Below are 16,288 nucleotides of genomic sequence, written 5' to 3'. Positions count from 1 at the left end.
CTTTTGGCAGAGTTACTGACCTAATGAATAAGAGAGAAGCAGTAAATGTGATAAGTCTTGATCTTTAGTAAGGCTTTTAACACCGTTCCATGTGATAGTTTCAGAAGACAACTAGGAAATGCCTCTAGATGAAATTACTATAACATGGATGCACAACTGATTTAAAAACTTTACACAGAGTCTGAGGGATAGTAGTGTTAGACTGTATCTGCCAAAACAATGAGGAGTTCTTCGACATTAAAGACTAACAGATTTATTTGGGCATAAGCTTTTGTGGGTAAAAACCACTCTTAGATCTACTTGAAGAACAGTTATTACTGTCAAACCAGGAGAGTGTATCTAGAGAGGTCCCATTGGGGGCATGCTATTCAGTATTTTCATTAGTGACTTGAATGATAGTGTGCAGAATGTTTATAACGTGCAGATGGTAAAAACTGAGGTGGAGGGTTATAGTCACTTTGGAGGGCAGGATTAAAATTCAAAATGCCCTTGGAAAATTGGTCTGAAAACAACAAGATGCAATTCAATTAAGATAAGTGCAAAGTGCTTCCTTTTAGGGAGGAAAAATCAGATGTACAGCTAAAAATTGGGGCATAACAAGCTAGGTAATATTACTCCTGAAGAAAACTTGGGGTTTGTAGTGGATGACAGATTGGTCAAGAGTAAACAATGTGATGATGTTGCAAGAAAGATTAGTAATATTCTGTGGCATATTAACAGCAGGGTCATATGTAAGACCCAGTAGTTATTAGTTCTGCTGTATTTGGCCTTGGTGAGGACTCAGCTAAAGCAGAATGTCCCATTCTGGATGCCACACTTAAGAAAAAAAATGTGAAAAAATTGGAGAGAGCCCAGAAGAGAGGAACAAATATGATAAAAGGTTTAAAAATAATGACCTAGAAGCAATGTTACACCTTTGTGTGGAATACATTTTATGTGGGCCAAGGCATGTGCAGATGTCTGCCACCAATAGCAACACATGCTGCTGGTTGTAAGTGCCCATCTTACAGGGAACACTGCCTAGAAAGAAAGTTTAACAAAAATTAGGGCATGCTTAGTTCTGAGAAAAGAAGGCTGAGGGGGGATCTGATAACTCTTAAAAAAGAGGACCTATCCTCTAAAATTGTTAAATTATTGATGTCATTCTTCTTGTGTGCTGGCTTAAGGAGTAGCAGCAATGGGCTTAATCTGCAGGAAGGGTGATTTACTTTAGATGTTAGAAAAAGCTTTCCAACTATAAGGATAGATTTCTAAGGAAGGTTTGGAATTCTCATCCCTGGAAATGTTTAAGAACAGGTTGGACAATTACCTCTTGGGAAAGGTTTAAATTTACCTGGTCCTACCTCATCCCAAGGGCCATGGATTTATGACTTGTCTAGTCCCTTCCTGGCCTACATTTGTATGATTTTTGTTTGTTTGTTTATTCCTTATCAAAAGTGGTTAAGATACAAAACCAAACCCCAGTGTTACTTCTTGGTGGTAGTGAATTGACTTGCCATTTCTTTCCCTGCAGGAGTGTTGTTGTACCTGTAAAGAAACCACCTCCAGGTAGTCTAGCTGTTACCACAGTTGGAGCTGCTACTGCTGGAGGTGTACTGCCACCGGGTACTACACCAAACATATTTGCTGCTACAGGAGCTACACCAAAAAGTATGATTAATACAACAGGTATCGTCCTTAAATATTTTTGTGACCCTCATCTTTTTCTTTGTGTTTTTTCTTCAGTTGTCTCCTTTCTATTAGTATTGTGCCTTTAAAGAAATTTGGAAAACTCAATTATATCTCTCGTCCTCTATGAAGGACACAATTTCCTCTTGCTATATATGTATTCTTGCCATTATTACTTGTGGAAATTATGCAACCTCATATAGGTGAATATATAGTCGTAGTGCTGATTTTAAAAACAGAAAATTACAACAGAAGAGAGTGAGTTTCCCTGGTGCCTCCTCTCTCCAGTGGTAGCATATTTGCAGGGGTATGCAAACTTAATGCTAATAGATATTGCTTATTTAATATCCCAAAGGAGGCAAAAAAACTACTAATTGCTACTAATAAACAGGAGTAGAAAAGGGACATTCCTACCCTAAATCTGTTTTAGGATTTGTGAATAAAAGTCATGATGGTTTTGTTTCATGAGGCCTTTCACCATTGTTAACATGACTCATTCTTCAAGTAACAGTTTAGCTTCACCTTACAGGTTAACCTGTAAAGGTTTAAAAAGAGAGGTAGTGGCTGCTTTGTTTCCTTATGATTCTATAAGGAAGGCCTTTTGGGGGTTCAATTTTTAGTAGTTACATTAGAAATTCAGGGTCTGCCTATCCTGTAAGAATCTGTGGATGACTGGGTAGGATTATGGCATCACAGATATCAGAGCAATGCAATAGGAGTGAGAGGAAGTTATTTTTACTTATAGATTCTAGGGCTGTCAATTGACCTGCATGAACACCTGCAATTAACGCAGGACAGGATTAACAGGTTAAAAAAATTAACGTGTTAATCGCAGGCATTAATGATGCCATGCTTCATAGAAGTGCTGCTCTAGCACGTCTAAGGGGCAGCGCAAGCGGAGCCAGGGATCAGTTGGAGTGCCCAGCTCATCCCCGGCTCCGCGTTGCAAAGCCTCTTTGAAGTGCTGCTTCAAAGAGGCTTTGCAACAACCGATCTGGGAACCAGTCCTCAGCTGATCTCCGGTTCCATGTTGCTAAGGGCTTTGCAACACAGAGCTGGGGATCAGCTGGGGACTAAACCCCGGCTGTACTGTTGCAAAGCCCCTTGGAAGTGCTGTTCCGGCACTTCCAAGGGGCTTTGCAACGTGGAGCCAGAGTTCATCTGGAGTCCTTAAAGGGGCAGCACTGCATGGAGCCCACGGTCAGCTGAGAACTCCAATTGATCCCAGGCTTTATGCAGTGCTGCCCTGTTGAAACAACCACGGCATTTCAAAGTGGAGTTGAATGTGATTAATTGCATGATTAATCGCGATTAAAAATTTTAATCGCTTGACAGCCATAATAGATACATTTCTGGTATTGGACTAAGTTTTTAACTATGCACTTAAACACTTGAGAATTAGTTCAGTGACATAACTTTTGGTGACTTGAGTCAGGGGTTCAGGAAAATGAATTATTTTGTGGGAGAAGCAGGCTGGGAAATGGGGCAGCAGCCTTCTGTCTGTTTCATAAAATAAAATAGGAAGCATACTCATTTTTTTTCTTTGTGGGTCTCCTTTAACTCTTGCTAATGTACTTTGTGAGTAGAAATGTTAATTACTCTTTCGAGAAAATATCTGTACAATTAAATTAATTCAATGAAGACTTTTGTAAATATTTGTATTTGTTTACCTGTTTCTGTTGAGTTCAAATTCTGTTTGTAATCCCCTTTTTAGGTACCCATATAATACCATAAGAGAGTCCTATTATTGAAGTCTTTTCTCCAAATGATACTGTATAGGCTTCAGTTTCTCAATCTTCACGTCATAACTTTAAACACTCCATACCTTGCATCGATTGAGGAGCTCTTACTTCACAGTGATTGCTGTTAAAAAAGCAATAATTCATCCCCAATGTTTCAAAGTACAGTACAGGGAAATACTGCGGTATCAGATGACACAATATGTTGACTGTGGGTAAATGTTAGCTTTTCATAGTTATCCCTGCACCTCCTATGTATTCTTTTTATCATAACAATTTTTGTCTAGCAGACTATGGATAGCAGATTTATGGGAAAGTATTGCCTGAAAAGTATTTCAGCAGTGTTTGCCAGTTTAATGCCTCAAAACTACAAATATACTGAGCTTCTTAACTGACCTTTGGGTAAGGAAGTTCATGGCTGTTTTAGGCTTGTTCTGTTTTGTAAAGCTTTTATGCTTGAATTCACCAGAATGAGCATTTATTCTCCCTCTCTGATCTCAGCAAATACAGTTTAAAAGCTGTTCTTTTCCACCCTTCATTTCCAAAAGATAGCAATGTCTATGTTTTTAAAAAGTGCATATGTGTCAACAATAAATTGCAAATCAGAAACTGTGGGATATAGAAGATGTATTGAAAAGATAAACATGTTTATTATGGAATTGCTTACATTGTGAGTTAGGTCATGATAGGTTTTTTGTTTGCTTGTTTTGGTTTGCATTGGGTTTTGGAGTTGAAGGGTTTCTTTCTTTTTGTCATTGAATGAGCCAAAGTGTAGGATTTACAATTTCAGATTATTCAGTTATATTTTACTTGAAATAATTAACTTAATTAATGTTATGAATGATATGGTGCTGTTTTAAGGCACATTTTGCCTAACATATCCAGATGCTGTCCAATTTATATATTTGCTGTGGTGTTTAAAAATACTTTGTTGATAAAAAGCAAGTGAAACAAATACCACATTGTAAAGTGAACTAAGCAATAGTTTACTGGTGTGGGAAAAATGCTCTTTAGTCATTTAGAGACACTAGATGTCTCCCAAATCCTTTATTTCTCATACAATAAATATGCTACTAATGGCACATATACAGTATGTAACTTCATCTTAGACAAGCATTTTGCACTAAGGTATTTTGACAAATAATTTAAACAGAATACAAAAATAAGTTGTCAAAATTAACATCCATTGTTATAACCACTGTCCCAGAGCAAGCTTAGGTTTTAAACCCCTTTTAGTGCCTCTGAAGTGCACTTTTAGGGGACAGGTTTCAGTAGTTTGACTCCTCTCTGAGTATATCTATGCAGTTCTACTACACTTAGACTGGATCTCTGGGCACAGCCATCCTGTTTCTCAGTAGTCTTAACTGGACATGCCCAAATGGGTTTGACATCTGCAAGCCATTTTCCTCTGGAAGCCTGTGACAATGACTGATTATAGGGCAGGGGAGAATCCTTCAAAGCATTATTTTTTAATTTTTCCGAAAGTATATACCACACAGAGCAAAGCGTAAAAGCAATAAAAGGTCTGTGCCAATTTTTCCCTTACCTAAATCCTAATGTTTCCTTAAAAGCTTTTTTAAAGTTCCTTTCAGCCCAGTTACCTTAGCTTCTGGGTTGGGAGAGACAGCAGGTTTACTGAAGTTCGTGTTAGCATTTCCTTCCTGGACAGCTCTTTTCTTTTTCTTTTTCCATTTTTTCTTTTTCTTTCCTCTTTTTTCCTTTTTTAAGGATAACATCTTTTAGGATTTTAATATCCCCTTTGATCTTAAATTCAGGCCTGGAAAGTAAGCCTTTCCAGCCTGACAGAAGTCAGGGAAGGGTGTACCCTAATTAGTAGCTTCCCTATTGTTTCCTCAAGGACCATAGGAATTCTGTCAGACTGTACCTTGCTTTTGCCATTAAGTTTCCTACTATACAGTGTCATTTGATTTATGTCCCACAGACAGGCAAAAATACTAATCAGGTAAACTGAGATGCATATAAGATGACCAGATAGCAAGTGTGAAAAAGTCAGGGCAGCATCATGGTGGACGTAATAGGGTCCTATTTAAGAAAAAAAGCCCATAATATCAGGATGTCTGGTCACCTGAAGTATATACAATACTTATTAGAAAATAAATATATATATTATATAACACTCTTATTATCAACACAAACTCACAATGGAAATGGTTCTATCATTCTAATGGCTTGTTTCGTATAATGGCATGAAAATATTTTAGACCTCGGAATGAATTTATTTTTAGAATCATTGAGAACAAGAGGTAAGACTCATTTAATTGTGCTTCTTTTTCTCCAGAATTGCTATTTAATGTTTGTAAAAAGGATTTTGAGAATGAAAAGTACTATGTAAATACAAAATATGAATATTAGTTTGTACTTTTTAAAGAGTTAATCATTGATCTGTAAATATAATTAAAAAGGCAATGAAATTGAGAGGCAGGAATATTTTTGTTTGAACCCCTTTTTTAATTATATATACATAAGTGACCAAATCCTTATTCGTTTTCAGGCCATTTCATTTTATGTTAGTGTGTTTTGATCTGTTGATCCCTTCATTTTCATGTTAACGTGCATTCTGATTAGCAGTAAATCAGTTTTAATTATAAATCTGCAGAGCACTATCACACACTTATAGCCATATTAGTTTAGTAAAACTTTGTTACTTATATGTTAAAACACTATTAATTGTTTTGAAATGGATAAGATGACTTATTTATTTTTAAATAGACTGGCATGGCAGGAAATACCATTGTATTAAAATATTAAAAAACAACTTTTTTCAAACTGAAACAAGATCTTAATTTATCTTGGGGACAGGTGCGGTGGATTCAGGATCTTCCTCCTCCTCTTCATCCTCTAGCTTTGTGAATGGTGCTACCAGTAAAAACCTTCCAGCTGTGCAAACTGTTGCTCCAATGCCAGAGGACTCCGCCGAAAATATGAGGTGTGCATATTCTAATTTTATTTTAATTTGTCTTTTCTTACGACACAACAAAATCAATTACAGGCAATTAATCAAAATAATGCAAAAATAAAAATGAAATATATAAAGTATCCTGAGAGGATGCTAAATAGCTTTTAAAATAACTGAAAAATACTGCTGGCCATGTAATGAGTTAAATGTTATTTATTTATTTCATTTTCTATATGTGGATTAATAACCACAACACTGCACAAGTGTTTTAAGTGATAATGTTAGTCATATGGCATAATGCACTACTGGACAGCCCTCAGGTACTATGGAGATGAAAGTAGTATAGGCACTTATATGGACTAGAATAAAATTATACTTCCACAAATATTTGCACTGTAAAATTGTAAACAAAAGAAATATAATTTTTCAGTTCATTTCATACAAGTACTATAAATCAATAGCTTTATTGTGAAAGTGCAACTCACAAATGTAGGTTTTGTGTTATATAATTGCATTCAAAAATAGAACATTGTAAAACTTTAGAGCCTACAAGGCCAATCAATGTAGCTTCTTGTTCAATCACTCACAAAGAGAAATGAGTTTACATTTACAGAAGATTATGCTGCACACATTGTCATCTGAAAGTGAGAACAGGCATTCACATAGCACTTGGGTATCTGGCATTGCAAAGTATTTACATGTTGGATATGCTAAACATTTGTTTGCGTCTTCATGCTTTGAAAATAAACATGCACTGGCCCACACAGTTTTGGATCATTATTGCATAGAACCTGTTACCAGCATGGATGCATGTCCCCCTGGAATACTTGTAGAAGTGAAAAGGGACATACAAATCTTTAATCTGTCTGGCACATAAATATTTTGCTATGCCATTCAAACTCCTGTTTTCATTGTAAACAAGAAGCAGGCACTATTATCACCTATAGATGTAAATGAAATTATTTGTCTGAGTGCATAAAGAAGTGGGAGTCAGGGGACTTGTAGACTTCAAAGTTTTAAAATTGTTTTATTTTAGAATAGGGATGTTAGAGTGTAACTGAATAGTAATGTAATTGAATTATTCGATAGTCCCTATAGGTGGGGCTGACACTTCTAGCCCCACTCGCAGGGAACCCTCTGCCACCCCACGCTGCTGCTTCTGTATCAGAGGCAGCAGTGCGGGGTGGCAGAAGCCCCTGTTCATGAGGGTCTGTACTCCCTCCAGATAAAACTGCTATGTGGGATGCTGGAGCAGCCTCTGTCCACAGGGAACTTGGACTCTCTCCCCCTCCCTTGTCCCTCCCCCCGAACTTGGACTGTTGCCACAGAGCAGCCTCCGTCTGCAGCAAGCCCAGGCCCACTGTGGACAAAGGCTACTTTAAGGCAGTCTTCCCTGTGCTCCTGTCTCTGAAAGAGGCAACAGCACGGCGGTGAAGGCAGGTGGCAAGGAGGTACAGGTTGATCCCCCTGAGGCAGTACACTTGGAGAGCTAGTTTAAAAGCCAGCTCCCCACACATATCAGCTCCTGCCTGCTCCCTTCACTGTCAGCACTGCTGCCTTTCTATCAGAGCAGCAATGTGCGGGAGGGGGCAGAAGCAGGTGGAACCAGTGCTTAAAGCGAGCTCCTCACAGGAACCGGCTCCTGCCTCCTTGCCCCTTGCCCCTTGCTGCCTCTGATACAGAGGCAGCAAGGGTGGGGGAATGCGTGTGGTTAAAAAGATTAACCAATAAACCAAGGATTGAGCAATAATGTTGACATCCCTGTTTTTTAATGCAATTATTTTTTGTGCATAATTCAACATTTGTAGGTTCAACTTGCATGATAAAGTTTGCCCTACAATACTTATACTGGGTGAATTGAAATACTATTTCTTTTGTATTTTACAGTGCAAATATTTGCTATAAAAACAAATATAAAGTGAGCATTGTGTAATATGTATTTTGTGAAATAAAAATCTTTGAAAAGGTAGCAAATATCCAAAATACTTAAATATATAGTATTATATTATTCCAAGGGTATGATAATTGTGATTTAATTGTGCATTTAAATTTTTGTTGATCTCTTGACAGCCCTAATTGTTATAAGAAAATTTCATACAAAACGTCTAAAAGAGCCTACATTGGCAAAGCTGGTCTTCTATAGAGTTTATTTTTTAACCACTGTAACCAGTGCTACAGTCATAATATTTTCTATTAGCTAATTAGAAACAATAATATTTCAATGGTTAAGAAACAACCCTTTGGATGAAAAAAATCCTAGAACCCTACTTTTACTAGAACTCCATTCAAGAAGCTATGTTCTTATTAGAGCACATTGAAACATTCCCATCAGAAAATGCAGATTCATCATAATAGAAATCTATGAGTACATTTCAATTTCAATGTAATTTTCAACAGTTAAGATTTTTTTAATGGAATTTCTCGTTTCATTGTGATAATGCAATGTTTTGTTTCAGTTATGTCAAAATGTTTTGGTTTTGATTGATAGTGTTTCAACTTAAGATACATTAAAATATCAGTTTTAATACTTTGGATATATTCTATTGATTATTGAATATGTTTAATATTATATATTTTTCCTCATTGAAATGAAATATTTTTCCTTATCAAAATAAAGTGTTTTAACATTATTGTAACAAAACAATCTGATGCTATTAAAACAAAGCCTTTTTAAAAATTATTTTATGATTTTGGCAATTTTCTTCCTTTGAGAAATTTCACAATTTTGACTTTTTGTGCTGATTTGGTATGAAAATAAATTTCAAAATGTTGGAATTCATGTTTTGATCAGCTCTCATTCTAATGCTACAGTGTTAAAGCTGTAGCTTTATATACAGGTATAATGGGAAAATAAGCATTTTTATTCCACTTCAAATTATTGGATCTATGTGCCCTACTTCCATCTACATGAACATTCTGGATAATATTAGAGATTAGAGATATGAATGACTAACCAGTGGGAGCTGAAGCCAGCCCTCTGCCCGCTGCAAGCAAGGAGCTACTCCAGCCTCATGGGGCCCACTGAAGTCAGGGAGTGCCCAGAGCAGCCCCCAACCACCCCCATTTAATCAGTTAACTGGTTAAAAGATGAAGTTTAACTGGTTAACTAATTAAATGGGATTTTACATCCCTAGTAGAGATTTAGTCATATTTTCTTTCAAATCTATGATTGACTCCTCTGAGATTGTCCTTTTTTGCACCACTTATATGGTTCGCCATGACAAAATCATTGTGCAAAGCAGTGAGTGGAGGGAGAGCCAGTGCAGCAGGCAAGCCTACTGACATAAATTGTGATTGGATAACTGATACCTGCCAGTAGTTGTACCCTTGTTACCATGCAAAGGGCAGAGGTGATAACACAGGTGCAAGGGATCTGTTAAATTTAAGTATGAATTTAAAACAATAACCTATTTAAATAGTATGTCCTGGAACTTCTACCTTATTTTATTTATTGCGACCTCTTCGGTTTTGTCTAAAATATTATTCATCTCTTTGATAACAGCATTTAGAAGTCCCAAATGGAATTGAGACCCCATTGTGCTTGAAGCTGACTATGTATAGAAATAAGTCTCTGCACAAAGAGTTTATAGCTAAATAGGAAAGATAGAGCTAGAGAGGGAGGGAGGGGAAAAAAGCACACCAGGGTGAAGTGAGTAACCCAAGGCCACTCTACTGGTCTATAGTAAAGATCAGAATAGAACCTAGACATCCTGACTCCCAGTTCAGTGCTCTGTCCATTTGAACTAAAATGCACTGGAATAGAAGACTGCTTTAAAGTATGTATAAAGGAGCTTATTGTAAATCTTTGGCTCTTGTTTAGAGTCCTTAAATATCTATAGCAGTCACATGGAATAAGTTCAGTACCTCAGAGCTGAATAATTGAATTGCCAGATAAAGAAAAAAAATACTGATTCTAGTGAATGACTACCAATAGAAGTTGCACATTTATGACCATTATATCTGTGCAGAGAAGAGACAAAACTGTGGAACATCCACCAGGTTTCATAGGGGTATCCGTATTAGTCTGTAATAGAAAAAAACTTAAAAACCAATGAATAGTCCTGCAGCACCTTAGAGACTAGCAAAAAATGTAGATGGTATCATGAGCTGTCCACCAGGTTGTGACTTTAACCTCCGAGTCTATAAACACAACTTTATTCCTGCTGAGGATATAAACGCAACTGGCACCTTCATTGTGTATTTGACAAATCTTCCGTTTTAGGGAGTTGTTGCACACTTTTTAGACAGAGTAGCTTTGGTAAAAATATCAGAGTCTCTGTACTGTCATTTAATATAACTGCTTTCTCCAAGTATAAACTGGTGGATCTGCCATTTACTAAATCCATACTGAAAAAATATTTTAGATTAGAATTTTTGAGTCATTGTGAAGGAAACAGAGAGATCTCAAGAATCTGGATTTTTATTTAGCTCAAAAGAAAAGGAGATATTCCAGGCTGGATGATTAGCTTCCCTTGAGATATAATACTCTGTATAACAGTATATTTAATAAACGCTGCTATAGCCATTCTTGGTAGGTTTAATCAAATCCGACAGGCAGTCCATCTAAGCCTAGTAGTTGTCTAGCTTGAAGTAAACTAATTGCATACCTAATTTTCTCCCTGGTTACTTTTCCATCTAGTAAAATCTTTAATAAGGGTCACATTTGTAACTGGCTTTTTGCCAGTTAGTCATTTAGTTTGTTTTCCTGTCTTCCCCTTTGGGTTATATTACCTTCTAGATAATTTAAATAAAGTGTACTAAGTCCCTCTTTGTGATTGTATGATTGAAATTGATTATTAATTGTAGAAGTGAATTTATTACATACTTCCTGTGTAATCAACTTTACTAATAACCCCAGAGTTATCCAGCTTCAGAGTACAAATAATATCTAGTGCTGGACCCCTGAGATGCTCTACCAGTCATCTTTTCCTTTCAGTCTCTGGTACTGTACAGTCCTGTAGCATTTCAAATGGTATGTACTAAACAGGGTTAAAACCCCTCTTCTCCCTATATTGAGACTGCACCCCCAGAAAATCATCTTAACTTTTGGTATTAACTTGACTCAGGATGGGGTTGCACAACCTTTTCAAATGCTTGCCCTAAAAACTTTGCCCACGCATCAAGTTAGGCGTCAGCGCCTGGCATGGGGACGATGGGTCAAGACCCAGTAAACTTGGCATATTAGCCATTCTTTCTTTTGCCAAGAATGCTGACATTTTCTTTTAGAATTCAACATCTGAGTCTCAGGGGTCACTGGGGATCAGCCCCTGACAACTACTGTTTTCCATGTGTTGCTAGATGTTGCTATTTCTCTTGGAACCTGTAGGGATTCCACAGCCATTGGCAGCCCATATAGCGCTGCAAAAGTCCTTTCCTCCTCTTGAAATCTGCAGCTACACACACAGCACTTGTTCAGAGAGTCACTGGCTTTTCTTAAAGTAGATTCATTTAAGCTTCCCTCATAGACCTCAAGTATCCCTAACACCAATAGGCATTCCTTAATGTCAATATTCATTCTCTTGCGTGAATCCTCTACTATGCGGACAGCCGTTATGCAATCTCTGACTCATCCAAAAAGTAACAAGACTGTTTTCCACAAATCAGTGGTCTGCCATAAGATGTGCTTGTGGTGGGTACTAACCCAGCTAGATCCCAAACCCAACCCCCCAAAATATAACTCTTCTGCTAGCAGCAATGCACAGCAAGAAGGGCCAGGTTCAATATCTTAGGGGTTCTTTTCAGTAATGTAACGAAACCGGCTCAAGCCCCATCCAGTAACCTGGGAAAGTTCTATTCTACTTACTTTGTGCCTTTTAAAGGCAATTTTCAGGCAAGCACAGAAAGGAAAGAGTTTAATAAAAGTGACATGGCATACATCTAAGAAAACAATACATGTAGTATCCATAAACAAAGAAAAAGCAACAAACAAGACACCCTTCCCAGTGTTAGCTGGGCAGTGTCCTTTACTTCAAATTCTTGAGTCCAAGACTCCAATTCTTGTGGTGTGCCTCCCTCCTTGACGCTGTACTCAGTTGTCTCATCAGTGCAGACCTGGAGTTCATAGGTATGCCTGCATGAAGTCTCTCCTCTTATGCATGGGAAGGACCAATGCCACCTGACTGCTTCCTCACTCACTGGCCACCCTGATAGAAATGTAGCTGTGTTAGTCTGGTCTAGCTGAAACAAAAAACAAGACTATGTAGCACTTTAAAGACTAACAAGATGGTTTATTAGGTGATGAGCTTTCGTGGGCCAGACCCACTTCCTCAGATCAAATAGTTTTTGATCTGAGGAAGTGGGTCTGGCCACTCTGCTGTGAGTGGTTTAGGGCTTGGGCAGAATTCCAGTCCTGCCAGAAATTATTTCAGCTCCCACTGATTTCAGCTATTGGTCTGAAACATAGTCCAGCCCCAAGAAATTTCAGCATCCAGTGGAGTAATCTACTATATATTTGACAGTATGTCTGTCTGTCTAAGAATTCCTCTTAAACAATAAGAGCTAGGACCACCAAATTCAGTATACAACTTCCTCTTGTTATGACTTAAAGCCAAGGTAAGGATTTGGTTGTGCCAGGAAAATGGGATGTACCTGGAATGGGATTACTTCTCATAAAATCAGACCGGAAAGAGACAAAATCACTAGGGAGGGGGAAAGGACTAGCTGGGGCATGCCCCCCCTCCAATCCAGAACTGTCCCAGTCCTGAGCACCACCCCCAGGCATCCTTTAGTGGGGGAGGTGCTGAATTCTCTCCTCCCTTCATCAAGGAAGTGAAGGGAAAGTAGATACTTTGCTTAATTCGTCACTGCGGCTAGGGAGCGTAGGGGTCAGATGAGCTGTGTAGTTTGCTTTACATCCTGATAGGGACAGGAATGGGAAAAGCAAGCAGTTCTGGTATGGGTCTCGGGAAAGGAGTAATGAGGCACTTTGGGCGTGCGCACACACCTCCCTCCCCCACAAATAAAGTACAGGCAGTCCCCGGGTTACGTACAAGATAGGGACTATAGGTTTGTTCTTAAGTTGAATTTGTATGTAAGTCGGAACTGGCTCCAGATTCAGCCGCTGCTGCTGAAACTGACCAGGGGCTGACTACAGGAAACCGGAGGCAGAATTGCTCTGCCCCCAGCTTCCTGGAATCAGCCACTGATCAGTTTCAACAGCGGCTGAATCTCGAGCCTGGGACAGAACAGCTGGGCTGCCAGGTAGGTCCCTGTAGGACCAACCCGGCAGCACCCCAGCTGCTCTACCCCAGGGTCCACAACAAAAGCCTGGTCTGCAAAGCCTCAGAGGCACGGGACCCTGCCGCCGCTGTGGCTTTGCTCCGGGTGCCTCTGGTCTGCTGGGGACCGTCTCCAGCAGACCAGAGGCACCGGGAGCAAAGCGGCAGCGGCGGCGGGGTGCCGCGCCTCTGAGGCTTTGCTCTGGCAAAGCCTCAGAGGCACGGGACCCCACCGCCGCTGCGGCTTTGCTCCTGGTGTCCCTGGTCTGCTGGAGACGGTCCCCAGCAGACCAGGGACACCCGGAGCAAAGCCGGGGAGGCACGGGACCCCGCCGCCGCTGCGGCTTTGCTCCCGGTGCCTCTGGTCTGCTGGGGACCATCCCCAGCAGACCAGGGGCACCCGGAGCAGCTTTTCTCGCCCCGGAGGTCGAGGTGGCGGGACCGCTGCGCTCTGGGCAGTCACGCTGCCTGCGAGCTCCGGGCCGAGAGAGCCCCGTTCGTAAGTGCAGATCCGACATAAGTCGGATCCGCATAACTCGGGGACTGCCTGTATATACATTTTCCTTTCTCTCCTCCCCCAGAAATTGAGTTAAGGATCCGAGCAATGTTGGATAAATGTGCTAGTTTAAAATAAAAAAGTTGCTCCTAAGGGGGCCTATTTAGCGCTCTTGGAACAGTGGACGGAAACAGGTTGAGAGTTTCTGACCTCTCCGCTTAACCCCACAGAGCTCTGGTATTAGAGCCCTTGTCCACCCAAGGTTCTTTAAACTTCCTGTGGTTCCCTCCTCTGAAACAGGTTAAGAACAATCTGTCTTTTCTGTCTTCCCACAAAAATTACCAACATTAGTTACCATATTTCACAATTCCTGCAATTAGGATTAACATGGTTTGTGACAGCAGCCAAATTGCAAAACACTGCTCTATCATCTGAATATCTAACAGATCTAAGCAAGACAGAAGCGAACTGTCTGTATATAAACACACCCAGAGTCTCTTCCCAACTAGTGTCAGTGAAGCATTCATTCAGATCCTGCATACACTGACATCAGCATGGTACACTTAAATTTCACTTTGTTTTCAAGGTGAAGTAAACTCCAAACTCAGGAGTTATGAGTATATCTGCAGTGAAGCAAATAAATATTAGTGGGATTTGTACTGTTGTGTTTTTCCTCCTTAATCTCTAGCAGCAGCTGTGGAGCTCTGCAAATCAAGTATCTGAATGTTAGTTCAAGGAGTGGTGCAATGCACTGCAAGAAAAGAATCAAAGTGATTTTGAGTTGTTGGAAGAGAGCTTCTGATCTCTTCTAATGGCATCTGTTCTGTATTATAAGTTAAGGACTTTCATATGAACTTTATATATATTTCTATATTTGAAAACTCAAAAATCACCATGGAAGGTATCATAATTTTAGTTTCTGCCCGTATTTAAAATCTCAGCACTTAACATTATTATTCTTAACTATTTCTCAGTGCTGTAAAAAAAAGCAAAGCAGCAAAAAAAAAAAAAAAAAAAAAAAGTTTTTTTGCCCCCAGTGGCAGGCAGTCCAAAGGCAGAGTCTACTAAAAGCCCAAAAAAGGAAAAACCTAGTTTCCTTTTGTGTTTTTAAAGTAATTATTGATCTGTTGTGGGAAATACGAAGTATTTTGACTCTTTAGTACAGATTTGAAAGAGAAGGCAGCAGTGGCTTGCCAAGCCAATGATGGGGAGGAGATTTACATGCATGGAGAAGATCAAGTGATTACAGTCACAATGGAGTAGAACTTGCTGAGTATTTAATAGCACCTGCGAAATTTGGAACTCTGTACCAGTGATACCCAAATTTTTTCTGAGGTGTGCCTCCTTCCCCCCCCATAACAAGTATTAGATTCTCTCCAGTTGGTTCAACAGAGGAGCTTGGTTTGAAAGGCAGAGCTGGAGGCAGTACAGGGGATGAGGGAGGAGCTAGGGCTAGAAGTGGAGCTGGCTTGTGGGTGGTGAGGGAATGAGGACAGAGCTGGGTTGCGGGCAGCATGCCCTCTGAAGATTCCTGTTATGAGGATGTATCCCACAGTTTGGAAACCACTGCTCTAGACAAAGGAAGCATCCATAAAAGTAGGTGGTGTACAAATACTGAGAAATAGTCTCTGCTCCAAAAGACTTACCATCTAAATTGACAAGACAGAGGGGGAGAATCTGAAAACATTGGTTCAAAGATGAAACATCTTGCCCTGGGTTACACACCTTATAAGTAGCAACGCCAGGGAGGAGAATCCAGGTCTTCTGACTCTCACTCCAGTTCCCTATCACGTGGACCACTTTGCTTATCACATCAAATATAGATTTAGTATCTGAAAGTTTATCAAGAAAGCAAGAACATTTTTGTAAGGTGGTCTTTGCCATTAAAATATGATTTTCATGCTTCTAAAGTGTTATGAAAAGTGATGAAATATTGCATCTCTGAGGAGAGTGCAAAGTTGTGGCTGCAGTTCAACTGCCGGTGCACATTCCTATTATTTTGGGGATATTTAAAATGCAACTTTTGATATTCTGTTTGTTTGTATAACACAAGCAGGATAAACAATCTAATTTTGATTTGTTGTTAGACTCTTCGTTATGGAAGGTGATGTAAAAGAGGAGGAATAGGTTCTGGTGAAATTGGACACATCCAGTTTAGTTATTTCAATATTGAAAGTTCTAGCCTCACAGATATGAAAGCTCATTTGGGGGAAAAAACATTGCATACAGTGAGAACACTTAAAAGTTGGAC

General features: G+C 39.4%; 1 protein-coding gene across 15 annotated transcripts in view; it reads left to right on the top strand.

The window, feature by feature from the left end:
- NBEA (neurobeachin) overlaps nt 1-16,288 on the top strand; it is a 748,692-nt gene that overhangs the window by 289,750 nt on the left and 442,654 nt on the right. For all 15 annotated transcript variants that reach the window (XM_075919184.1, XM_075919178.1, XM_075919179.1 and 12 more), the window contains 2 exons: nt 1,514-1,668; nt 6,228-6,354. In XM_075919184.1, coding sequence (XP_075775299.1) covers nt 1,514-1,668; nt 6,228-6,354 — 282 coding nt within the window. The remainder of the gene's footprint in view (nt 1-1,513; nt 1,669-6,227; nt 6,355-16,288) is intronic.

Source organism: Pelodiscus sinensis, chromosome 1 (assembly GCF_049634645.1).
Source record: "Pelodiscus sinensis isolate JC-2024 chromosome 1, ASM4963464v1, whole genome shotgun sequence".
Classification (NCBI taxonomy): Eukaryota; Metazoa; Chordata; order Testudines; family Trionychidae; genus Pelodiscus; species Pelodiscus sinensis.
Note: the sequence above shows the minus strand (reverse complement) of the source record. Positions and strands in the feature narration are given on the sequence as shown.